Source organism: Diceros bicornis, chromosome 22, assembly GCF_020826845.1.
Source record: "Diceros bicornis minor isolate mBicDic1 chromosome 22, mDicBic1.mat.cur, whole genome shotgun sequence".
Lineage (NCBI taxonomy): Eukaryota > Metazoa > Chordata > Mammalia > Perissodactyla > Rhinocerotidae > Diceros > Diceros bicornis.
The window spans coordinates 29,914,194-29,939,990 of NC_080761.1; the positions used below are offsets into that span (position 1 = coordinate 29,914,194).

The 25,797-nt window shown below is 38.0% G+C and overlaps 2 protein-coding genes across 5 annotated transcripts in view; both read right to left on the reverse strand.

The window, feature by feature from the left end:
* The window catches only part of KIAA2026 (KIAA2026 ortholog), an 87,676-nt gene extending 70,677 nt beyond the window's left edge, over positions 1-16,999 (reverse strand). For 3 of the 4 annotated variants that reach the window (XM_058565768.1, XM_058565766.1, XM_058565765.1), the window contains exon 1: positions 16,325-16,998. In XM_058565768.1, the coding sequence (XP_058421751.1) occupies positions 16,325-16,926 (602 nt within the window). In that variant the 5' untranslated portion in view covers positions 16,927-16,998. Of the gene's footprint in view, positions 1-16,324 lie in introns of all 4 variants that reach the window. The other variant, XM_058565767.1, reaches the window with a different exon arrangement.
* A 3,216-nt stretch (positions 17,000-20,215) lies between these two features.
* Positions 20,216-24,831, reverse strand: RANBP6 (RAN binding protein 6). Its single transcript, XM_058565769.1, has one exon. The coding sequence runs from the start codon at positions 24,820-24,822 to the stop codon at positions 21,505-21,507; it is 3,318 nt and encodes a 1,105-aa protein (XP_058421752.1). The 5' UTR covers positions 24,823-24,831; the 3' UTR covers positions 20,216-21,504.
* Positions 24,832-25,797: the final 966 nt, after the last annotated feature.

Consider the following 25,797-nt stretch of genomic DNA (forward strand, 5'->3'; position numbering starts at 1 on the left):
TAGTTCCTATCTGAAGTGGCACCAAATAAATGACTTAATTCCCAAAAGAACAACTAAAGACCACCATAACTGGTTTCTTAAAAACCAAACATTCTGCTTAGAATAAATTTCCATTTCTTGATTTTGTCTTCCTAACTTAAGGAAGGCATAAAGGTAAATATAAAGTTTTCATTTACACAGAAATGGTATTTTAAAAGTGCCTTACTAACCTCCAACAACTTTGATAAGCATTTTTAATAAATTAGGACTGCTCTGCTGAACATCTTACTCCCACTCCAGCTATTCCTTACCATACAGAAGCAATCAGGAGTTCTCAGTGCAGGCAGAACAGAAGGTTTCCTAGGTCACTAACTTTCAAATAGTCCAGTTATGTTCATGTTCCTTAGAAGACGCTAGAGTTGTGACAAGTGTGCAAAGTGGGCAGGTAGACACCTTGGCTTCCTGTTCTTGGCCACCTCCTCTAAATATTTGCCAAGTACTGATGAGCCTTTAAAGTAGAGGACTGTAAATTCAGGACACTTTCAGATTCAGACAATGGCACAAAGAGAAAAGACGGGAAAGCTAGGGCAGGTCTTGCCCCTGCCTACCTGCAATAATAGGTCGTAACAAAGAAATGGAGGGACCTGGCAAGAGCTGAAGACATAACTGAAATTAGTAGAATGTGGCAAGCGGATACTGTGGTGTCCACAGAAAGTAAGTAATGCTACTAACTTCTCTTTTCAACTTTCATTCCAAGAAGTGGAAGAAAATCATTCTTATTCCCCACAAACCAGTAATTTCTATTGTTCTCTCACATATTTCTTACACCAAGTGACCAAAACATGCATGCAAATGTTGATTCACCGTACCATTAAAAAATATACTATTAAAAAGAATACTAAGGGGCCGGCCCGGTGGCATAGTGGGTAAGTTCACGCACTCTGCTTTGGGCGCCTGGGGTTCGCCGGTTCAGATCTTGGGCGTGGGACCTGAGCACCGCTCATCGAGCCATGCTGAGGCGGTGTCCCACATAGAGCAACTAGAAGGATGTACAACTATGACATACAACTATATACTGGGGCTTTGGGGAGAAAAAAGGAGGAAGACTGGCAACAGATGTTAGCTCAGGGCTAATCTTCCTCAAAAAAAAAAAAAGAAAACAAAAAGTATACTAAACTATTAAAAAGTATTTTATGGAAAAATAAATACATGAAACATTCATTTCTGGGAAATTCAGAAAAATAAAAATCATTTGACAGAGGACTCATCCTACCAGATATTAAGACGGATTTTAAAGTTACAGTAATAAAGAAGCTTAATACCATAAGATGAATGGCTAGACATACCAACAGCACAGTGGAGACAGTCCAAAAATAGATCCAGGAATTTAATGTATTATAAAAACAGTATATCAAAGCAATGGAGAAAACTGAGGCTGTGACAACTGGCTGGATATGAGGAAAAAAATAAAGCTGGATTTCAACCTCACTGCTTAACCAAAACAAATTCCAGACAGATTCATTCATTTGTTCATTCAATCATTTATTCCTTCATTCAATATTAATTAAATACTCATAGGTAGTGAACTAGGTGTTGGCATCAACACAGGCCAGAGTCCTGTCCTCACTGAGCTTACATGCTAGTAAGAAAATACATAAAAATTGAGTAAACAAATACATACACACATAAGTTCTAACTATAAGTTACATACTGTAAGTTCTGTGAAAGACAGTCAAGAACAATTACTCTGAGGAAGTGACAGCAGGAGAAGACAGTCATGATAAAAACAAACAAACCAAAAAAAAAAAATCTTGGGGATAGTATTCTAGATAAAAGACAAAGAAAATATAAAGGCCCTGAGGTGAGAAATCGCCTGGCAAGTAGGTAAACAACAGTAAGTCAAGCTCCTTACATAGCCTAAGTGCCAATGCAGTGCTTTAAGCAGGGTACTGACTTCTCTTAATGCACATTTTTTAAAGTTCACTCTGGCTGCTGGGCAGAAAATGGACTCTAAACAAAACAACACAACAAACCAAAAGTTCAGTTTTGAACATGTTAAAATTTAAGATGGTTATTAGACACCCAATTGAATACAAGAAACTAGTAACAGTAGTAGCCTCTTAATAGTAGGGGACCAGGGGACTGGTGAGAGAAAGAGACTTTTTTATTGTAGCACTACTTGCACTGTTTAATTTTTGCCACCAGACATACACATCATTTAAATAAATAAACTATAATGAAACAAACACTAATCACTGGATTGCTACACAAAGTCCGGGTATAGTACAGTTACACTTCAACTACTTCCTTTAGATTTTCACAATAGTTTTATATGCATAATTATTTTTAATAATTTATACTGCAAATACCGTCAATCCTACCACCATAGGTATCTAAACGCTCCTTCATCCTTGAAATCTCTTATGATCCTTTTCTCCCCAGCCTCTCTCTCAAGTAGAAAGGCTCCTTTCTCTCAATCCCTACAGCTCTTGTTCATAAGCAGCACAGCACAGCAATTAAGTACCTGGGCTCTGGAGCCAAACAGTGTGGATCAAATCCAGGTCCTGCCACTAACTAGTTCCGGCAAACTAATCTTATGTGTCTCATTTCTTCATTTTTAAAACAGGTTATGTAAATCATTAATTACCTCAAGAGTTGCTGTGTGGATTAAATAACTTAATACAGGTAAAGTCCTTTAAACAGAGTGACATAGAATGGCACTTAATAAATGTTAACTATTACTAAAATTATGATAAATGAAATGTAATTTCAAAATTTCTGCTAGGCTTTTGTGTGGTAAAGGCAGCCAAGAGAGGTACTGTTTCTACTCCTTGCTCTAGATTGACAAATTAATCATGAGTACTATTGAAAAAGACAGCTATAAAACATAGTAGAGTAATGAAAATATTAGAAAGCTAGCTAGCTTGTGTGATTAGAAACATTAAAATATATATTTAAGGTATATTCTTACTATAAATCTTATAAACTCATTATGGCGTGACTGATGGCTTCAACCTACTTCTTAATGAGTTAGGCCAATTTTTAGTGAAAGCGATCTGTCGTTTTTTTTGTTAGTAGCCAAACAAAGCAAAAGATAGCTAATCCACATGGCAAAGAAAATAAATTTTTAGAAGAAAAAACTACAGGGTCAAAAGCAAAACAAAAGAAAAACCACACTACAGGGTCCTACTGTTGTTATCCTGTTAGTGTATAATCTCAAATGTAACAGCATTCATATGCAACAGTTTATTAACAAGTAAAATGAAATCTAATAGGTGATAAGCAGGATATAAAACTGTATATATGGCAAATCCAAATTTTGTATTGAAATTTTTTTGGTGTGAATAAATAATACATATGTACATGTATAGATGAGATAAAGAAGGCTACCAAGTGATTATCTCTGTCTGATGGGATGGGTGATCTTTTATTTTAATTTTTTGACAATTTTCTATTTTTTTCTAAATCTTCTTCAAAGAGCATGTAGAATGCCTAGCACAGTATTTAGCATATGGAAAAGAAATGAATAAATGTTAACTATTCATAGAAAAAGGATTTAAACTAATAAAGAAAAATAGATGTCAGTTATCCTACAATTTACACACTTTTGCCATGAAACTTTTTTTAAAATAAGACTTGACTATAACTAATAACCTTTGACTTAAATTTCACTACCAACCAAATTTCCTACCATGGAATTAATAGAGGAAATTACTAATGTACTGGCAATTGCACCATAATCATGGATTTAGATAAACTGGAGGACATACATGGTTCCCATACTTGTTCAGTACTCTGTGGATTACCTTGAAATATTGTCACAGTGAATTGTTTCTAAAAACCTCTTACTTAGCATGTTATGTTACTGATTCTAAGACTATGTTCTTATAAGTATCTATCTGTTACAAATACAGACTTGGGTTTATAAAAACCAAGTTATCAAATTAAGCATACCAGCTGATACTGTCAATATGTGTTTAAATTTATTAATCATATTTGTCATATTCTTTTTTCGGTTACTGGCAAAGAAAGTTGTTGAAAATAACTTGGTAGATAAAATAACTTTAAATTCTGTGTTTAATATAATTTTTTTTCCCTCAGAATTGGGAGAAGACTGAAATTATTCAATTAAAGAAACAAAACAACTAAGTCCAACCTAAATTAGATATTTAAACCTAGCAAATTATCTAAACTATTTGGCAAAGGAAAGTACTGTCTTTCTCTTCTTTCTAGGATTTCTGCTTAATATAAATTTTTCCAGATATATGTTTATATAATCCTTCACTAAATCTGCTACCTAAGAGACACTCAAATGCAAAATTAAAATTAAGAGAAGGTGAAAACTAAGGGATGGAAAAAGAGCAAATTGACATTAGTCTTTTCCTCTAATGCATCTCATACATGTGTCCCTTGTAATTCTCTAGCTTAAAAGCTTTTAATATAATAACTCACTAATATGGAATATCAAACTCTTTATTAGCACACTATATTAGGCCCTCTGTAACCTGGCTACATAATCTAGCTCTCCCAGTCACACCTGTCACTATTCTTCTATATATAACTACACTCGAGCCAAACTAAATTACTGGCCATTCCTTAGCTATATACAGTGGCTTTTTTGCCTTTGCACTTTTGAGTATGCTATTCTTGTTGCCTCAAATGACCTCTATATCAACTTAGTTTATCAACTCCTATTTTTCCATATTTATCTTGGAATCCCTCTACAGTGCCTATCAAACAAATAAGCACTGTAAATGTATGTTGAATATAATGAACTGTACCTGTATGTCTTACTACATTAACCATATACTACTTTCTAAAACGCTTTTAAATACTGTATCCACTCCTTAAAGTAGGATATGGTATCCGCATTCAACTCAACAAATATCTATTGAGATTCTCTGCACTTGAAGAGCTGGTTTCTAGAGATACAAAAATACATAAGACAATCTTAAAATTTAGTAAGGCAAACAGACATGCAAACAGATGACTTCAATATCATGGTACTCAAAAACTTCAATACAAATCATATAAATCCAAAAGCTGGGTTCTGTAAGAACAGAGGAATATATTTAACCTATGCTGAAAAGAAGAAGAAGAGATGCGCAAAGTTGTTTGCCTGAGGAGATGACAACTTTGCCGAGTCTTAAAAAATAAGCAGAAATTTTGACTTGATGTAACTGAATATTCATTTGATTTTTTATTATGCTCATTTATTTCATTAATTCAAGAATTACCAAACAACTATTATGTATGCCTAAGACCCTGGAGATGCAATGGTGGATAAGACATATCCTCTGTCCTCATCGAGATGACGACACAGATAGGGAAACAGATACATCTCTAACATAATTTTTTTTTAAGTGCTATAAACAGATACAAAACAAAGAATCATGGAGTACAGGGGAAAAAGCAATTAATTCCATATTAGGCTTCAGAGAGCAAGTGACATCTGGGCTGAGTCTCAAATAATAATTAGAATTTCACTAGACACAGAAAAAAGAGACTTCTAAGTAGAGAAGAAGGCATTCCAGATGTTTTGAAATTGTTCTGAATTTGATAAAGTTAACTGCCAACGACTGTAAACGGAATTCTAGAGAAAGTCAAGGTCCAATTCAACACAAGTGTCACTGGCAAAACCAGAATTAAACTTACTTTACTCACAAAGGTATGACATCTCCAGTACAGTAAGTCATACATTAACTCCTTCAGAGTTCTAGAATACCAAGAAAAAAGCTATTTCTAAGCCATTTTTCCTCTAACTTAATGCAGAGCAAAACCATTACTTAAAGGTCAGAGTTAAACAAGTCTCTTTAAACATCTAATATTATAAACACAGGCATAATATATTTATCTTCAGCTACTATTCAGATTCTCTGTTATTTCTATTGAAAGGCCTAATTTTTCCTTCATTTAGTTAAACTGGAATTTTCTTCACTTCAACCAAATATTATCATAACTCATTGAATACCTGTTAATTCTGTAGGTTCTTAACTTTTTTTGGGTCTGTGCCCCTCTGCTGACCTAATAAAGTTTTGCACCCTCTTTCCAGAAAAATTAAAATGCACGTGCACACACACACACAGTTTTGTGTACTGTATGGGGAGGGTCTTTTAGAACTCTGCTTAAAAACTTTAAACCTTATAAAGGCTTGGAATTCATACTGAACTTTAAAAGAGAAACACAAAATTTAAAAATCAACCAAAAGGCTATGAGGTCAATTAATATACTAATATTTTACCTGACATAGTGCAGAGCAATGCTATGAGAACTAACCTTGGATCTCTTTCCATTGCTCCCAAAAATCAAATAAGAAACACCAAGAATAGTATTATTATCAGCAGCTGATATATAACGTAAGGTCATACAAACAGGTTTAAATGGATACATGCGGAGGAGTCTTTAACTTCAGGCTTTTAAAAATTTTGATGCTATTTAACATATTAGCCCTATGTAACAGGGATTACTCATAGAATTAATGCTTTAATATGACTCTAAGTTACAACCAATTTTCTCACATTATAAATCAAGTATCTTGCTCTGGAAATAACTTCCATGTTCTAAAATCCACTGGAGGAAGAAACTGAGAAAAGACTACTTGTCATAGAATTCAATACATGAATTTTAAATGTAAAGAAAATAAAAACCTTATTATAAAATCACCACTCATTACATTTCATTTTAACAAATTCAGCAAAATTATATTGTGCCACCATGTTAAATCTAATAATTCATAATTGTTTTACAACATGAAACCAGAAACTGATGAATGAATCCAACATTACCTAAGGAGGTAGTCTTGCATCTTTCCTCCAAAAAAAAGTGATCCTAAATTTGATGGAGCTTCTAGACCCAACTACTAATTTATAGGAAATACAGAGGACAAAAGAATAGAATGCTATCAGCAAAATCCAAGACCGTAGGAGACTCCAGACTAACAAACTGGTTTCTTCAACAAAATCATTGCAAGAAAGAAGAGTGGAGGGGAAGAAAAGAAAGGCTAATCTGCAAAGGACATATGAACCAATCACAATGTGTGGACTTGTTTGGATTGTGATTCAAACAAACTATATAAAAAATTTTAAATTATGATTTTTGAAACAAATGGAAATGTGAACAATGGATATTTGCCATTAAGAAACTTTTTTTGGTTTGATATGGTATGGTAGTTACATTTTAAACGAAAGAGTCATTTCTGAGAGTTACAAACTGAAGCATTCACAGAATAATCTGTTGTCAATGACATCCTTCAAAATAATACAGAAGGGAGGTATACAGAAGGTATGGATGGGGCAGAACCACCCCTGAATAAATATTGTTGGGGACTAGATAATGGGCACATGAGGGTTCAAATATTCTGTTTTACTTTTTTATGTTAGAAATTTTCTAATTAAAAGTTTAAACAATGTAAAAACTAATCTAAAAATAGACATTGCTTTGCATAATATCCTATGACAAACTCATGATCAAGGTCTCTCCGTTCTTTTTCAGAGGAATAATGTGAACATGTAGTACTATGTCTCCTCACCCCACCCCCCTAACCCCACCTCTCACTTTTTACCAGTTACTGGCAAGTTGTATTCCACGTGAAGATGTGAGTATTTGAATCTGCTTCTCACTTCTCTCCTGCCTTCCCTTCATTCCAACTATAACCCAAAATACAATGTTAAGGGTTGACAACTGTAAAGGCAGTGCTAAAAAATACTTCAAAGAAAAGAAAACTCTAAATTCTGAGGTGAAATCAAATATGAAACAGTGTTACAACATCCTGAAGTATCAGTCCTCAAACTTTATTGTGCATAGAAATCACTTAGGGAGCTTATTAAAAATGTAGATTCCTAATTCCCACTTTGAGATTCTGAGTTAACAAATTTAATTACAGTATGCTATTCTGGGGCGAAGGAATCTGCTGTTTTTTTTTTTCTTTTTGGGGAAAGATTGGCCCTGAGCTAACACTGTTGCCAATCTACCTCCTTTTTTCCTTTTTTTTTCCTCTCTCAAAAGCCGCAGTAGATAGTTGTATGTCATGGTTATACATCCTTCTAGTTGCTCTGTGTGGGATGCTGCTTCAGCATGGCTTGATGAGCGGTGAGTAGGTCCGCTCCTAGGATCCGAAACGGTGAACCCCGGGCCACCAAAGTAGAGTGCGCGAACTTTAACCGCTACACTACTGCTGGACCCCGAGGAATTTGCTTTTTAACAACATTCTAATGTGGGCGATCTGGGAAGCATCCTTTGAGAGACACGCCCTCAAAAACCTTTGACAAGGATCTTTATAACTTATAACCCCCTACTGCCTAATTTCAAGTCAACATTTATCGAAGTGAAACCACAACAACAAATCAAGCAGAAAAAGTCCGTGCCCTCTAGATTTTACATTCTAGTGAGAGAGGAGAAAAAGATATATGTAATTAGATCATATTATATGTTAGGTTGCAATAAACACTACGAAGGAAAAAAAGGAGGTTAACGGACAGATAATGCATAGATAATGGCCAGGGAGAAGGATATTACTTTAGATAGGATCCTCGGGAAAGGCTTGCAGATAAGGTAGCATCAGAGAAGAAAGTGAGGGAGCCAGGAAATGAGTTTATCTGTGGAAAGAGAGTCAAATTTAAACCTGCTTTTCTTCACGTATTCAAGACAAATATAAAATGTCTTTAATTCTGTTTATTGATTATACTGTAATATTTTTATCTTCCAATTTTAGTAATTCGGATGTTAAAAATTGGGCTAACAGAAACAATCTACCTTTATAACTGTCTCTACAGGAAAACATTTCTATGTAGTAAGTTTTTCAGATGGTCTGTTTCTCTCCTTCAGTGCAAAATGAAGTGGACTCTGTTCTTAGTTTTAGAATAAACATGAGAAAAGCCCCTGAATTCACTAGGAATTGTGTATTTGGCAGGATTTTGGTGTTCCTTACTATATTTGTGAGGCAATCTCCCACTGCAATTGAAAAGCAGTTACAAAGATAAAACATGAAATGTCATAAGGAGAATAATCCCAATATTCTACCTGCATGCCCATTTTGTGAGAGAGACTTTGTTTCTGATATCAATCTCAAAAAGCTGAGAATGTACACAATTACCATAAAAGTCAATGTACGTGGCTAGTATAGATTGTAAAATTTAAATAAAACTGTTCACCTTTAAAGCTTTTGCAAACCCAAACATAGTTATTATAAATTGGGATGTTACCATCTGAAAGAAAACTTATGTCTAGCAAATGAGATGTATCTGAGAGAGAGAACAGGCTATCCTTTGGAAAGAGAAAATCCCCCAAATACTTCATGTGCTAAATAACAATTCAAATACCTTCTGCATTATATCTTGGCAATGTTTTTTTCACCGATTCTAATAATAGAAGGCTTAAACTCTCACAGAAGAGCAGTATTAGCAAAGTACTTACAAAGTATAGCAAGAGGTTTGTAGTCAAGTAGTTTTACCTTAAATGTAAAAGATGCATTCTCACCTTTCTTATCTTGTAGTGGAATGCTTACACAGAAATGAACAAGCCTGAATTCCTAGACATACTAACACTTAAAGAGATATAAAAGAAGCTATCAGAAGAGTTATCTGAAGGTACTTTCAGATGTCTGTACTCAAAAGCTTTAAATATGCAAGTTTGGGGTGAGTTCCTAGCAGTAGCCATTCCAAGTCCTTAAAACTGCACCTACAAAATCTGAAGATTTTATACTTTGAATGGTATTAAAAAAATAACAGCAGTAACACATGGTCATTGTAGACAAAATCAGAGTGGGAGGGAAAATCAAAAATCACCCACAGTTCCACTATCCAGTTACAACATTTAACATGAGCGTACTGTCTTACAATTTTGGTGATACATATTTTTAATTTAATTTTTTACCTACAGTATAGTTTATTCAAAGTTGTAAATACTAATTTCCTTTAAATAAAATCTTCTTTTTAACCATAAAAGTAATACACTTATTGTAGAACATCTAGGACATAGAGAAAAGTTAAAAGAAGAAAACGAAAAATACCCAGGATCTTTCTATTTAGCAATAACCACTATTAACGTTTTGTTGGCTTTCCTAAGTCTTTTTTCAAAGTGTATATACTTAATATCCTGACTTTTAAGCATGATTAATTCTGGAACATTCACAGGTCTCAGGTGGAAGATGATATAACAAAGGGCTTGGTGATAGATAATACTACCATTGGGGTTTATTATTAGTCTTTCCCAATTAAAAAAATAAAGGAGAAGAAGAACTTCAAGTAATTTAACATGTAGTTTAAAGATTCATACTATTATGCAAGTTCCTTGGAAATGAAAATGGCTATTATTGTTTCTGGGCACCTCTAATTTTATGGTGATAACTTGGAGATGATTTGAAAGCTAAAATACAACATGAAAGGGACTCAATCTTCTCTCCAAAAACATGCTTTTTTTCCCCCTGCTCTAGCTTTTTTCTTAGAAATAAAAATAAATACAAGGGCACAAATACAGTAAAACACGTCAGAATCTATTACAGCATTTTTATTGTATTAAATCTAAATCGTTCTCAAATGGAACAAAACTTCCTAAAATAATAAAGTCAGTAAGTTTACTTTATTCCTAATAACACCTTTTACTTATTCCAGAATAAATTCTTTTCAGCCTCATTAACTGCCTCTTCTCAATTAAGCATTTCAACTTTTAATATGTATTATACACATTTTAATCATTCTTCTAATCTTTCATCTTTCCAGATTGAAGACAGTCAATCCTCACACAAAGTTCTGTCTTTGGTCCCCTTGTATATTTACTACTCTGTCCTGGGCAATCTCATTCACTCCCATTTCATCAACCACCATCCTTCCGCAGGTTAATTCCTAATTAAATGTCTCTAATCTAGCCCTAGTCACTCTGCTGAGCTCCATATGCAGGCCTTCTAATAACTCTCAGCTGCATATGTATCTTCAAATGAATGCCTCCTCTTCCCTCAGCTTCACCATCACATGGGCTCAAATTCATTTGGGACATCATCCTCTCCTTCACACCTCACATCCAAGAGCTTGCCATTTTACGACTTTAACCTGCTTAATTTACCTCTTTTGTATCCTCATTTGCCTTTTTATTCCTACTGCTTATTATCTCTTGATGGAATTAACTCAACAGCCTTTTAATTGGTATCCTTTCTTCATTCTGTCTTCTTTTATTTCAGCCTTCAAACCTCAAAACACTAGTAAAATCATGTTACTCCCTTAGTTAAAACTTGTGATGGATCTACACTACCTACATTCTAAATTCCTTAGCAAGCATTCCAGGTTCGCCGTAATTGGCCCCTACCTATCTTTCTAGACTTATCTGCCACTACAGGCCCTCATCATCTACACTCTAACTATTCCTCTGGAATACTCTGTACTCTCCTGCCTCCATACCTTTAATTGTTCATTTCTGGTTACCTACTACCTTGAAGTAAGGGATAATGTCATGTTTATCATTTGTATCTACAGGGCTTTACATACTACCTATCATAGAATAGGTCAAATAACTGTTTAATGAACTCCTCAACTTCACCTATCAGTATTCTACCCACTCTCCAAAACTATGACCTCTAGACTAAAATCTAATAAAAGTATTTTTCAATCCCAGCTCCCTCCCCCCAAGTAGTTATCCCTCCTCCGCACTCCCCTAACACTCTACAATAAAACTCATCACAGTAGTCCTCAAAGTATGCGCCCTTGGAACATGGTTATTTCATGAGCTGAACCAAGATGTACCATCAAAAAATCTGAATGTGATTATGTTCTCCCAGTTGGTAGGGGGAAAAAACTAAGGTACTAGATAGAATCTCTTCAATTAATGATTTCCTCCCATAATTTATTTTAAGCCTTTTGGACCCTCTAGCAAAAATTCATATGATACAACTAAATATAATATATTAATATTTCAAGGTGTTCTGCAAATAGTACCATGACGTCCAGGTATTCTGACAATGGAACAAATTTGAGAATAACAGTTTTAACATATTTTATCTTTTAGTATAACTGTATATGTACCATCTTTTAAACCTCTTGAGGGCAGGAACTGTTCCCCCAGTCATAGAACAAAGCAGGTGCTCAATAAATGTCTTATTAATTGAAATCCTTCATCCTTTCATCATTGCACTTAAACATTTTCTGAACCTTCTCTGAATAATACAACTTCTTTTAAACGGCAACTATAATAAATAGAACCACATGGAGTATCAAGCTCTAACATTCTATAGTTCTGAACAAGAGGCAAATCTAGATTCTATTACCAAAGGTCTCCAATTTTTAACGATTTACATGAAAAAGATAAAATTACAGAATCCAGTGGGGGTGGGGGAGTTAGACTACTAGGGAGAAAGAAGTATCTTAAAATTCTCAGTTTTGGGGTTTTGATCTTAATTGACAAAAGCAAGTCAACAAAATTAAAATTTAACTTAGGAGGGGAATAAAATCGGTTCACAAAATTCATTTGTATTTCATTACTAATTGTACTTGGAAACCTCTATTTTTAAATTTTTGAGGCTACATGATGATGCTTTTGTACTCTCATCTCCAAGAAAAATATTCTGCCAACTAAAAAGCAATTACAAAACTAAATAACCTTTAGGTTTATTTTAAGATAGGCTTTTTTTTTTTTTAGCTCATTACTTGCAGTATTTTTTAACAGCGACTTAATTCAGAAATCAAGACTAATTTTAACAAGGATATATTATATTCAAGCTTATTTCACCAAAATATTATTTTAAATGGCCAAAATTAAAATTTTAAGTTTAGCTCTGTTGGGGTCACTGGTCATGCCTCTTCTGTAACTACCACCTTTTAAAACTAGGAAAAGCTACTTTCTGGCTACACAGCAATATTCTTAAAGCCTTCAAAAATATGTTAAAACTTAAAAGCTTTCAAAAATATCATCATTTAAAATTTGGAAGGGGCAAAAATTATTATTAATATTTGACAGTTTCTAAAGCTCTGTGCCTAACTTCCTAACTATTAAGTATTTTCTATTCCTTTCTACTTAGTAGATGATTTTCTCCCTATTTCTAATGCTAATTGCTGTTGCTCTTAGTTGTCTCAAATAAACGAAAGCCCTTCTAAAATACAACTTTTTTGAGAATAGACACGTTGTCCAAGTCTTAGTCCTAGTTCCATTACAAATCATATTGTTATATATTACTAATATGTATTTATTTATAATAAAATTATCCTTATAAATTATTTATAGATTATATACATGTAGTGCTATTATAAACACCACAAAAAGCAAACCAAAAATAGAAATCTTAAAAAGATAAAATATAAATAGAATATATTGAAGTTGTAATATTTTCTTCCCTCACCCCAATCAATCATCCTGCAAATTTCCTGGGGTGCAGACACTACTCCGGAGACCATATTGTAGTACAGACCATACAGAAGCACAGTAGTTCCCAGAAACATCATGCTATTTCATGCCTTGCATTCACTGTAGTTCAGCATTCTGGAATACCCCCCTCAAACTCTCCAAAAAAATCCAGCAGCAATCTCCAACTCCTTCAAGAATTGGTTCAAGGATAAATGTCTCTATGATAGCTTTTAATTAGTCTCTTTCCCCCTTCTCCTTTCCTCCTCTCACTTGCCATCCTCATGCTTACTTCCTTCCCTTCAGATTTAGGTCTCTTTCGTCTTAAGTTCTCCTTGTACCTTCTTTATATGTCCATTACAGAATCACTATCTTTTTAAGTTTCTGTTTCCCTACTCTATGTATAAACCACTTAAGGGCAGCGAACTTATATTTTTGATCTCAGGGACCTGAATGTCAACCTCTGGCAGATACTCACATATTCGTACAATCAACTAATCTAGCCTACCACTCTCATAGTACAGATGAAGAAACTGGGATTGAAGTTATACAATGTGTCCAAGCTACTAATGCCATTTGACTGCTCTATAATGATAATGTGGCATCCTATCTAATGTACCTCGTTTCTTGCTCACTAAAAGGCTCAGTAGTATATGGAACAGCTGTAAAGTTCTCCTTATAGTAAATTTGAAAATAAGAGTTAATTCAATATCTTACAAATATAAATGAGAAGACAAAAGAAAATAAATGATAGTATCTAAGTGTTTTTTATTACTAAAATACCACATACTACTTATTTACAAATAAGGTATCTGAGACATCTATTTGCAGAAAATCATATTCATGTGGACAGTCTATAGAATATTGTTCCGGAACATCTATATATCAAAATTGCATACCAAACTGTTATAACCTATGCTTTTCTCAAAGTTGTGCCCACTCAAAGCATTTAGTGATGACTCAGATTTTAGGCTAGTACAGAAAAAGAAATGATTTCCTAGTATCTACAAGTGTGGTCTGGCAAACCTATTATTTACAAAATGTTTACATACACCAAATACAAAAAATGTGAGGGATTCAAAACTTTAATTATCTGTTTGAGACCATCATATTACTTTTTGCTACTAAAATGCAAGAATTCTATCTCTCTTGGACTAAGAATGTCAGAAATACATTATTATGTTTATAAACAATAGAACGTTTTAAGTTTAATTTCTAAGTATAGATGTGATCAGATCATATGGGTATACAGTATTCTGATAATTAGCCACTGAGAATGATTCTAAGCATTTAGAAATTTAAAAGAGAAATAGTCTCCCTGATCTTTTGTAGGACTCAAGAAATATTTATTATACACACCATGCTTTTGAAAGCATCTATAATTAACTCAAACCTACATGCTACTTCTTAGCACTATCATGCAGCCATTCTCTTGCCTCATTCTAAATTGTTTCCACATCTGTAAAAACTGGAGGTTTGGACTAGATGAACTCTATGGCTCCTTCCAGGTCTAAAATTTTGTGACATCAATTTGGAGAATATTTTACTACTTAAAAATAATGACATGTGAATGGACTGTTTTTCATGTGAGTCATAACTATAAAGCATTGTGGAGACAAGGGTAACAAACACACTACGCAAATATGTCACTGAATAAAATATTAAAAGTAATTTACAAAGCAAATTTATGAATAACTATTCTATTACCAAATAATTCTACTTCATGAAAGGATTCAAAAAGAGGTTCCTTAGTTTAAACAGAGCTCCCCTAATGAGTCAAGCACTATGTTAACTGTTGTTTTCAAGTAATCCTGAAAACAGTATATGAGAAGCCAGTGATAGATTAGATTATTTTTAAATTACCAAAAAATTAACACAATTTTTCAGGAGCTAGTCCATAAAAGCACTAGTACAATGCCCAGTTTCAGCTATGAGGAAAATATTCATTTTATTCAACCACTACTACCAATATTATAATGGTTAAAACTTATATTGGACTCACTATGGGATGGACATTGTTGACTTTACATTTAATAACTCATTTAATCCTACAGCAACCTAATGAGGTAGGCACTATTATCATCTCCATTTTACAGATAAGGAAACTGAAGCGAAAAAGGTATACCAACTTGTTCAAGTTCACTTCAGCTAGTAAAGAGTCAAATTAATATTCCACTTCAACTACCATTTCCAACAACATTCAATTATTTTTCTATTCCTGAAGAATTTCCATTTGAGAAATTAATTGGTTTGTATCAATTATATAATGATTATAAATTAACGTGTCTATTTTAGTAGCTTTCTGTGTTACACTGTTTCTCTCACCAAAGAAAAATAATTGACTCTGGATATATAAGTTATGTACACCAAGAGCACATGCTATCTGAATTGCTTAAGATTTCTGGTAGAATAAAAACAAATGTCTAAACGCATTAAAATTTTGTTGCAAAAAGTCAGTCTGCTCAGAGAAGCGGAGAGAAAAGATTAGGAGTACGCCAGAGTATTCGTTAACCATTTAATGACACTCTATATAAATCTCCGATGGCTGACATGGGTAGTAAAACGATACATTTTTTAATAGTTTGAAACAACCACCTCCTTACATGAGCCAAAATTATTTTTCTAACAATATTTCATCCTGAAAACTTTTAAAAATTCATGCTAAAAGTGTCTGAAAGTTGCAGGTCCAACTTGCATCCCACTAAAACTTTTCCTCTTTCCTCCCCTTTAATTCTGCTGCGGGCACCAATTTCACTTTACAGAACAAACTTTACCTGCTCTTCGGCACTCAGGACTCGGCTTCCTTCTCAGCTTCTTTGCATCTGGGCGCTCGGTTCATTCAGCCCACACCCACCACACCCCTGCAGGCCCCCGCCCAGCGCTGCTCCTCCTCCCGGGGTTCTCCAGTACCAACTCAGCACCTATCAGCGACGCCCCCCGGCCCCTGGCCCAACCCCTCCTCGGACACGTGCGAGGGTGTGTTTGTGTCAGTCCGTCAGTCCTAACCCGGACGGGGCTCACTTACCGAGAGAGAAGCGCCAACTTCTGCTCCAGCATCATCTCCAGCTTCTGGCCCTGTTTGGAGATCCAATGGTCCACTCCATGCAGGCGGTAGCACGTCTCCAGCATCAGCCTGAAGTCCGCCACGAACTCGGTGATGCCCCCGTACTGGCCGCTGGCGAACTTCTCCTCCATCTTCAGCAGACACATGCAGTGCCCGGGCTGCTGCGGGAGGGCGCGACTGCCCCGGCTCCCGCTGCGCGGCCCCTCGGCCTCCTCCTCCTCCTCCTCCTCCCCGATGGCAACGCCCCCCAAGGGCTGCAGGAAAGGGGCGGTGAGGCCCCGGTGCTTCTCCTGCAGGAACTCGCCCAGGATGCGGTAGCCCTGCTGCAGCTCGTAGGTCAGCTCCTGCTCCCTGCAGCCGCCGCCTCCGACCACCATCGCCTCCTCCGCCTCCTCCCGGTCGTCCGCGTCCTCCTGCGAGGAGGCACTCCTCCCTCGGGCCGGCCCTGAGGCCGGGGCTGCCGCTGCCACCTCCTCCTCGTCGTCCTCTTCCTCGGCCGCCGGTGGCTGCCGCTCCTCCTCCCCGGCCGGCTCCATCTCCCCCGGCGTCTCGGGCACGCTCATGCCTCCGGCAGGCCCAGGTTGGGCAGTGTGGAGCGGCCGCTCGAGGCGCCGGGGGACGCGCGGGCCGCTTCCTCAGGGCTCGGTCGTGCCGCGCAGCCCCAGCCGCATCAGGCCTCGCTCTCCTCAGCCGCCGGCTCGGCTCGGTACGCGCGGGGGTCTCGAGCTCGCCGCCGGCGGGGCGGAGTTACATGGCGCGCGGGGGAGGGGGGAGAGAAGAGGAGAGCCTAGGTGCCCTCCTCTCCCCTCCCCCCGGCGGCGGCGCGCGCGCGTCTCTCGCCTGCCTCACCCCTCCGCGCCCCGCCCGCCCGCTCTTCACCGGCCAGGCCCGGCCTGGCCGCCGCGGCCTCGGCGCCCCACCCCCTCCCGGGCCGGCTGGGGGGCTGGGAGGGGGCGAGGACGAAGCGGGGGTTTCTTCTCTCGCCTCCCGGGAGGGGGCCGCAGCGCTGGGCCGCGGCGGCTTGGGCTCCTCCTCCTCTCCCTCACACCCCCTCCCGCCCCTCTCTACCTGCGGGGAACCCGGGCAGGAGGAGGCGGCGCGCGGACGCGGCCCGGCGACAACTGTCAGTTAGAAGCCCCGCTGGGCGGGGGGGGAGGGGGAAAAGGGGAGGGGCAGGGAGAGAAGGGGGTGGGCACTCAGGCACCACCCCCCCGCCCCCCCCAGCCTGGGGCGAGCTGTGGAAAGAAGCAAAGAAAGAGGCACCGTCGGTCTCCGCAGTGCGCATGCGTACTAGAAAAACCCGCCCCCGTCGCGTCTCGCCCAGCTACACGAAAGCAAGGACTTCGGCTCAGCTACAGGATCCGAGGGCTGGTAGGTTGCGCGGACGAATGATGTCATCAGCTTGTGGACGACTTTAAGGGGTGGAGTGGAGAGGGAAGCAAGGCGCCTGCGCAGCTTGACTAGCAGCTCCAGAGAGGGAGGCCGAAGGGCTTTCAAAAGTGAGTGCCGTAATAAGGTATTTCTTTTGCGGTACGCTTACTAGTCCTAAAAACTAAAGTTAATCCTGAAGGAGCTTGCTAGATAACCTTCGTTAATGGCAAATGAATAGTAAGAAGGCACAAAAGTGTAAATCCTATTCTTTTGTTAAATTTACATTTTCTTTGCGCACACCCTCCGCTTTGTGACTGCTTGTTTTTTTAAATATAAAACTAGAATTTTGAAAAGTTTAGAGAGGAGGTTCAAGGATTTAACCAACTGAAACGTATGTTCACATGCAAAAGAAAAGAAGATGATTTGTAGAATTCGAATTTCTGAAACTCCTGTCCCCAGTTCTTAACATCAAGTCCTATTATGGAAAGTAATCGCATGTTTTCTTTTAAAACAACCCCCCCCCCCATTTCCACCTTCTCGATTCTGGAGATCTGCTAGAATAAGGGAAAGGAATGGAACCTCATTAAAAAAAAATCCTTTGGGGGCCGGCCTGGTGGTGTAGCCGGTAAGTGTGGGCGCTCTGCTTCGGTTGCGGCCTGAGGTTTGCAGGTTCGGATCCCCAGCGCACACCCATGCACCGCTTGTCAAGCTGTGCTGTGGCGGTGTCCCATATAAAAGTAGAGGAAGATGGGCGCGGATCTTAGCCCAGGGCCAAGTCTTCCTCAGCAAAAAGAGGAGGATTGGCATCAGATGTTGGCTCAGGGCTAATCTTCCACAGACACACACACACCCTTGAGACTCAAGTCTTCAAATATTTCAAATCTAGGCTGTACACCATTAAATAGTTGTTAGCATGGACTTACAATCTCATTACATATTTAAAAATTAGTTTGGAATATGTCTAAAAAGTGGACTTATCATTCACACTAATTTACATATTGTTTAAAGTAAGTGGGGAGGAAGGAACTAATGGCTGGGTAAAGTAAATGTTACTATTTTGTCATGTTCTATTTGAAAGATGCAGATATTACTTTTTCTACTTACACTGAATGCTCTTGCTTGAAACTTGGGATTAGTATAACAGAAAAACAAAATTCTAGAAATCAAGTATTTTAAAAGTAAAAGGCATATAACTAAATGGTCTGGATATTCTAACTCTTGAGATTGTTTGCTTCTCATTAATGTGTATCTTTAAAGCACTGATAAAATTCAAAACTTCAAAGATTTTTTTTTCGGTCCAGTAAGTTAAATAGCAGCCTTAGGTAAAATAGTTAAGTGGACTATGGAGTGGACTCAAACACTTTTGAGTTTTAGGGTATTGACCCTCCCCTAGTCCACACACACATCCATTGTCTAGTTTTCAAGGTCTCGGTTCATCTTATCAGACGTTAGTAATTTATTAGGCATTTACAGCGTTCTCTCTCTCCTCGGAGCCCATAGATGTAACTCAGCTCACAGGAACAAAGGCGGGGACCAGCTCTACTTTAGCAATTGACAACCAAAAATGTGTCTGACTAGACATCCCTCATTGCCTTTGACAAAGCCCAAGAATCTGGACCCACCCTACCCCAGCAAATATCCCCTTTTTTTAGCCACTAACCCCATTTCATGACTCTCAGATAATATTAACTTACATTTATTGAACCCCGTGTCACTAAGCATTTTATATTCATTATCTCCTATGAGCTAGGTATTATGACCATTTTACAGATGGAGAAACTGATGCTTAGGTTAAAAAAGTAGTTTGCCAAAATTCAATTTTAGGTCTGTCATACTTCAAAATTCTCTAGGTGCCTAATTCTAAGTCATCTGGCAGAATTACCAATTCCTCATGTACAAGAGTGTAGGGAATTGCTAGAAATGTTGATTAAGGGCTTCTTAATTAAGATAAAGAGGAGCGGTAAGTGAAGGAACCTCTGCTATAGGTCATGGAGAGGCCAAGATGTAAGCTATTATGTAAGTAGGATCAGGTCCTGGAACTTAAAAACAAAGAAATATATTTCTATTCTACTCTATTTCTATAATATTTTATTATACAAGAAATATGTTGGTTGTAGGTAAATTAGAAAATACAGATAAATGAGAAGAAAAATTGCCATTTAATCCCACCACCCAGAGAAAACCTCTATTAATACTTTGTGGGGGGATTTTTCTATTTATTCATCTATACTTTTTTATCTTAAATAAACTTAAAATTGTGACCATACTGTACTTAATGTCCTTTCCTTCCCCCCCCCATTAACAATAAATAATTGTAGGGAATGGACAGGAATTGCATACCTAAAATCTCAACTTCATATCTCTGTGCACAATGGCCTAGATGGCCTGCTCATCTGAACTGGTAGAGGGTGAATCAGGGAAATTCTAATGTAAGAGGAATTCTAAACCATAAAAAAGAACACAGTAGAGGTACAAACAACAGCAATAACAGCTACAATTTATTAAGCACTTACTAGGTCTTAAATATTTGCTAAATACTTTACATACACAGTACTCACAATAGCCACAGGAAATGACAGATGTATTTGTTCTTAAATTTTGGATCAATGATTTGCTGAGTAGAATGCTTTTATCCTACCCTACCAAAAGCTCAACATTAAAGACCAACATTCTAATTCATATAATTAACCCTAGATTTATGGGACTGTTTTCTTATAATGCACATCTACTGCTAAACAACTGGTCTCAAAACTGTTTTCTTTTTTATGTTTAAAGATAAAATTAATTTTGCTTCCCCTTCATTTTCACAATAGAATACTCCTCAGTGCTATTATAGAATCTATTAAGAACTTTTTCAAAATAGAAATCTATTTAGGCCCCATTTTGAATCAGGGCTTCTTTTCTCATTGAACTGCTTTGCAGGGGGAAAATGGCATACATACACAATGTAATATTCTGCTCAAACACATAACACTGATTGACTCCCACAAATATCAATTACTTACTATTTGTCAAATATTGTTACAGTATGTACATGCTACCAATGTTAGATGCACCAGGACACCCTTTTCAGTACACATGGTTCTTAGAGTCCTGGATAACTTAAAAAATAGAGACTGGTCTGGCTTAGAAGATTTTAAAGTTCTCATAACTCTCAGCTGGACACCTTGGGAACTAGAATATGGATATGCCTCACCTAGTTCCCACGAGGACATTATGAAAAAGTTCATATACATTATAGAGAAAACTCCCCACATCTACTGCAATATCTCAAAGCTCTTGGCCAATTTCAGCATCTTCCCATTTCCATCAAAACCAGGAGTATTAACAAGGACGAATAAGCCTGCCACTATATTCTTCACCCACTATTCCAAAGATGTTTGTCCTGGAAGTTCTCCTATCCTATCTTTGTGAGCTCTTAGCATCTTGTGATAGGCAGCATGACATCTTGACACCAAGCGTATTGCTTGTCCAGCATCAGTGATTCAGACAAACAGCAATGATTTATATACTTCACATCACATTAGAAAGGGGACAAACATTCTAAGACAACGGAAGCACAGGTTATCATCAAGGTCTGTGTATAAGAGATAAAACATGCAAGGTGAACAGAAGGCTGTAACACTGACTAATCCTGGAGAAACATGGGGAAGGAATATAAACTGCTTAGCAGGGAGAGAACAGTTCTCTCAATTATAATAGAATTCACTCACAACACTTATTTGGAGTTACTTTTATGGTAGATGATATTCAAGTGATATTAAAGTGTTTCAAGCAAAATTTAGCAACTCCTGTAAGGCTTCCTGCTGCTCATCACCAAGTTGGCATATGCATTCCAACCATAATTCTTCAGAAGTCTGTACCTGACGCACAACATTAGCTAGGCGTTTGGCACAAGGATCTTCACAGTTAATAGTCTCACTAATTTTTCCTTCTGCAATTATACTGATTATTTTGGGAAGATTGGAATTATTTGGACCAAGTACAACTGGATGGTTACTTTCAATTAAGTCACAGAGAAAACTCAAAGTCTGAATAGCTTCCTCTTTATCTTCATGCAGTGGAAGCCATGATAACCAGTGTGGAAGAACTTCATCTACATTTACACAGTTAGGCTTAAACCTCAAAATCTTCCCCACTGCTGAGATACAGTTCTCTGTAGCAATGACATTCTTTTTGGTTTTGGAATTTGCACACTTAATAACTTTTACCAGCAGTGGAACAGCTTCAGAACATAAAGAACGATAATCATCTCCACCAAACTGTGCCATAACACCCAGGCCATAAGCAGCAGCTTGCCTGACTTCAGGGTTGTTATCTCGCATATTTAGTAGCATTGGCCACCGAAAATATTCTACATATTTAAATGAGGTTGGACTGCAGTGCTCTATGATATCATCAAATATGCACAGTCCCCACTGTCTGTCTGGCCATGGCCTACTAGAACAAATTAGATTTACAATTAATGGAAGCAGCTGTTCAAACCATGGTAAAATCTTTTCCTTATAAGTACTAAATAATGAGTGCAAAATATCTGATACTTTGGTTAGAATATAAACATCACATTCATCCTCATCTTGCAGAGACATTTCAACCTGTTGGTCATAGTTTTCTTCCTGTCTTTTAACCTGTCTCAATTCTTGGTTTTTAAAGTGCCCTTCAAGTTTTGCTTTCAATATTTCTCCCAGTTCTTCCAAGTGTTCATCATTAAGGCATCCATCTCCCATTACTTCAATGGACTTTGCAAAAGAATTCATTATTTCTGAGAGTACATCTGTATCAGGTTCAGTCCCAATAGCCTTGATTAAGGGATCACATATGAATTGCCACATCTGTGCAAGATACTCTGGGCCACGAATTCTTGCACATTCCAGGAGAAAAGGCATGGACTCTGCTGCTGCCACTCGAACATTGTCATGGAAATAAAATTTCAGTAAAGGAACCATCAGCTTTACAACTTGTTCTGTATATTCCACAAATCCTTCCCTTAACTCCTTAGCATAGTAAACCAACATCTGGCAAGCAGTTGCTTTTGCTTCAAGTCCTGAAGTTTTAATTCCAAAACTTTGCTGGTCTCCAAGATTTACAAATTGCCATCCATCATCATCACTCATATTCTCCACGTCTTGTGTGTCTAAGAGAGCAACATCAGGTTTAGCTGAAGCAGTCTTAATGAGAGGCTCAATAACCAGGGAAAGGTACTGTTGAAAATCATTTCCAAGAATTTTACACATTCTGGCCCATGCTGAAACCATGTAAGTAGTCTGAGGGTCATCATCTTCCATATTATTTAAGTCTGATTGTGTCTTCAACAATAGTTGCATCACATTTGGTGCATCCTGCGTAAATTTTTCCTTCCCAACAGCAAGGCCAACATGGCTAATGCATTCAATAGTTTTTCCTTTCAGAAGCTTGAGTTCCTTTTGAATAGCAAGCTCAACGATGTGCTTTAGTGAGGGCATAAATATATCATAATATGGAACAAATTTTTCTTCTATTGTATCTGCGACTGAGGCAATGGTTGTCACAAGCTGTTCCAAGGCCAACTTAGTTCCATTTCGAATCAACTCTTGAAGTTTAATCACCAAGATGGAATGTAGATTTCTCACCATACTATCCAAATATAGAACTAGCAATGATTTGGGGCAGTCTTCAATAAAAATAATAAGTGCGGAAGCTGCATGTGATTGCACACGCTGATTACCTTGATTTTCCATGGTACGCAACAGAGCTGCAATCACTGTTTCATGGAATTTCTTTTGGAAGTTAGGTGCAAAATCTGTGGCCATCTGTCCAAGTGTAGTACAGGCTGCAGCCCTCACCCTAGGATGGGGATCCTGAAGAAAGAGCAAAACAGAGTTAACCGTTTCATCTAGAATTGATTCCATTTGCTGATGGCATCCTTCTCCAATGGCAGATAAGGCCGTTAATCCAGCATGTCGATATTTCCAGTCAGGGCTCTGAAGCATCTGCATGATATGCTCTTTAGTCATTGGTAAAACAAGTTTTCCACCGAGCCCACATGCGAGTCTGTCTAGTGCACTCTCAGCAGCAACTGCATTGCTGTCAAAATCATCTTCTTCCATTTCATCAGCATTTACCCAGTCCTCATCATCTTGCAGATCAACCATCATTGCTAATATATGAGGAACTGCCTGTGCAATAATATTTGTATGCTTTTTCAACATTGGGGTTGCAGTTTCAGACAAGGTCACTATTACTTCAAGGGCCAGCTGGCGTTGCAGATTGCTAAGTCTAGAGTCTCCACATAACTTTAGACTCAACTGCAGAGTATCTTCTAAATAAGGACCCAAGTATTTAGGTACGGTATCTGCAATCTCAACAAGGGATTCTAGTACTGAATCATCATCCTGGTAGCATGAATCATTCACAGCCTGTAAGATTCCAGGAAGCAAGTCTGCAAAGTCTTTGAAAAGAGCAATATTATTCTCATTAGCAAGTACAAATGCAGCCGCAGCTCTAGCGGATAATGTCCTGATTGCTGGATGTTCTTGATCTTGAATACACTGGTCCAACAACCGTTTGATGATATCCAAATCGTGCCGCTCTTGGTTCCCAAAAATCCCAGGAAAGTGCCAGAAAACATGAAGTGCAACTTCCCATAGAACCACATTTTTAGAGTAGATTGAATCAATAAGGAACTTCAGACCTTCGGGCCAGTGGTTAGTGCCATCCTCATCTATCAAATTCCTGGCCAGCACTGCAAAAATATCACAAAGTTTTTTCCTCATGCTAGCATGTTTTTCTAACTTAACAGCCAGGATCAGTTCAATCTTGACGTCCCTCTGAACATCAGAAGGCAGATTTGGATAGACTTCCTCAAACCCAGAGGACAAAAGCCGTCGTAGCAGTGCGGCAGCCATTTGTCTCACCTCATAACCCGCTCTTCTATTTCTGACAGCATCTAAGAGGAATGTAGTCTTACACAGACCTGGGATATTTTCATAGATTTCCTCTGCCTGCCTCCGCACCATACAGCTTGGATTGATCAGGTTCTTCAAAAGCTGGTAAAACTCTTGCTTTCCCGACACGGTCGCCGGTATCCCTGCAGACCCGGCCGCCGCCATCGCGCTCTGTCAAAGCAACCGCGACCGGGAAGGAGGGAGGGGGTCTGCGGCGGGAAGCAGTGACGCAAGCGAGGCGCCGGCGGGTGTGGGCGGGGCCGCTTCTCCCTCGGCTGCCTGGGCTCTTTGGATGCCCTCTGGGGCTGGGGAGCCGGGTGGCGGGGCGGATAGGTGAGAGCGGGCTGGAGGCGAGAGGCATCCTCCACCTGTTTTCCAACCAGACAAAAATGCACCTGCAGAAGGGAAAAAAAAGAAAATATGATATTGATTGTATTAGAATGGGATTATGGGTGATTGATTTTCTCCTTTCCTTTATTTCTAAACTCTATTGTTGTTATCTTGATGATTTTAAAACAATAAGTACATCTTGAAACTCTGCTAAGTGAAAGAAGCCGATCACAAAAGATCCCATATTGTATGATTCCATATATGTGAAAGGTTTTGAATAGGCAAATCTATACGGAAAGTAGATTAGTGGTTGCCAGAGGCTGGGGGGAGGGGAGAATGGAGAATAACTGCTGTCAGATAGGCGGTTTCTTTTTGGGTGATGAAAACGTTCTAAAATTGATTGTGGTGATTGTTGCACGATTCTGTGATTATGCTAAAGACCACTGAATTGTACAACTTAGATTGGCGAATTGTACGATATGTGAATAATACCTCAATAAAGCTGTTTATCAAATAAGTGCAATAAAAGATAAAAACAATGATTACCACCCCACTACAACACCTAATACAGTAGAGCAGTGGTGCTCAAACTCTGATGTGTGTCAGAATCACCTGGCCTAGGGATTATAATAAAGAAGGAGAAAGACAACTGAATAAAGTATGGTGGAAAGTGTACCTAGGCTAGTAATCAGAAGACTTGACTCTTAGTCTTATCTCTAAATTAATTTTGTATCCTTGGTCATATCACTCAAGGTTTTCCTTGCATGTTGTCTAAATTGTAAAGTTCTTTTACAGTTTTCCTTTTAGTAG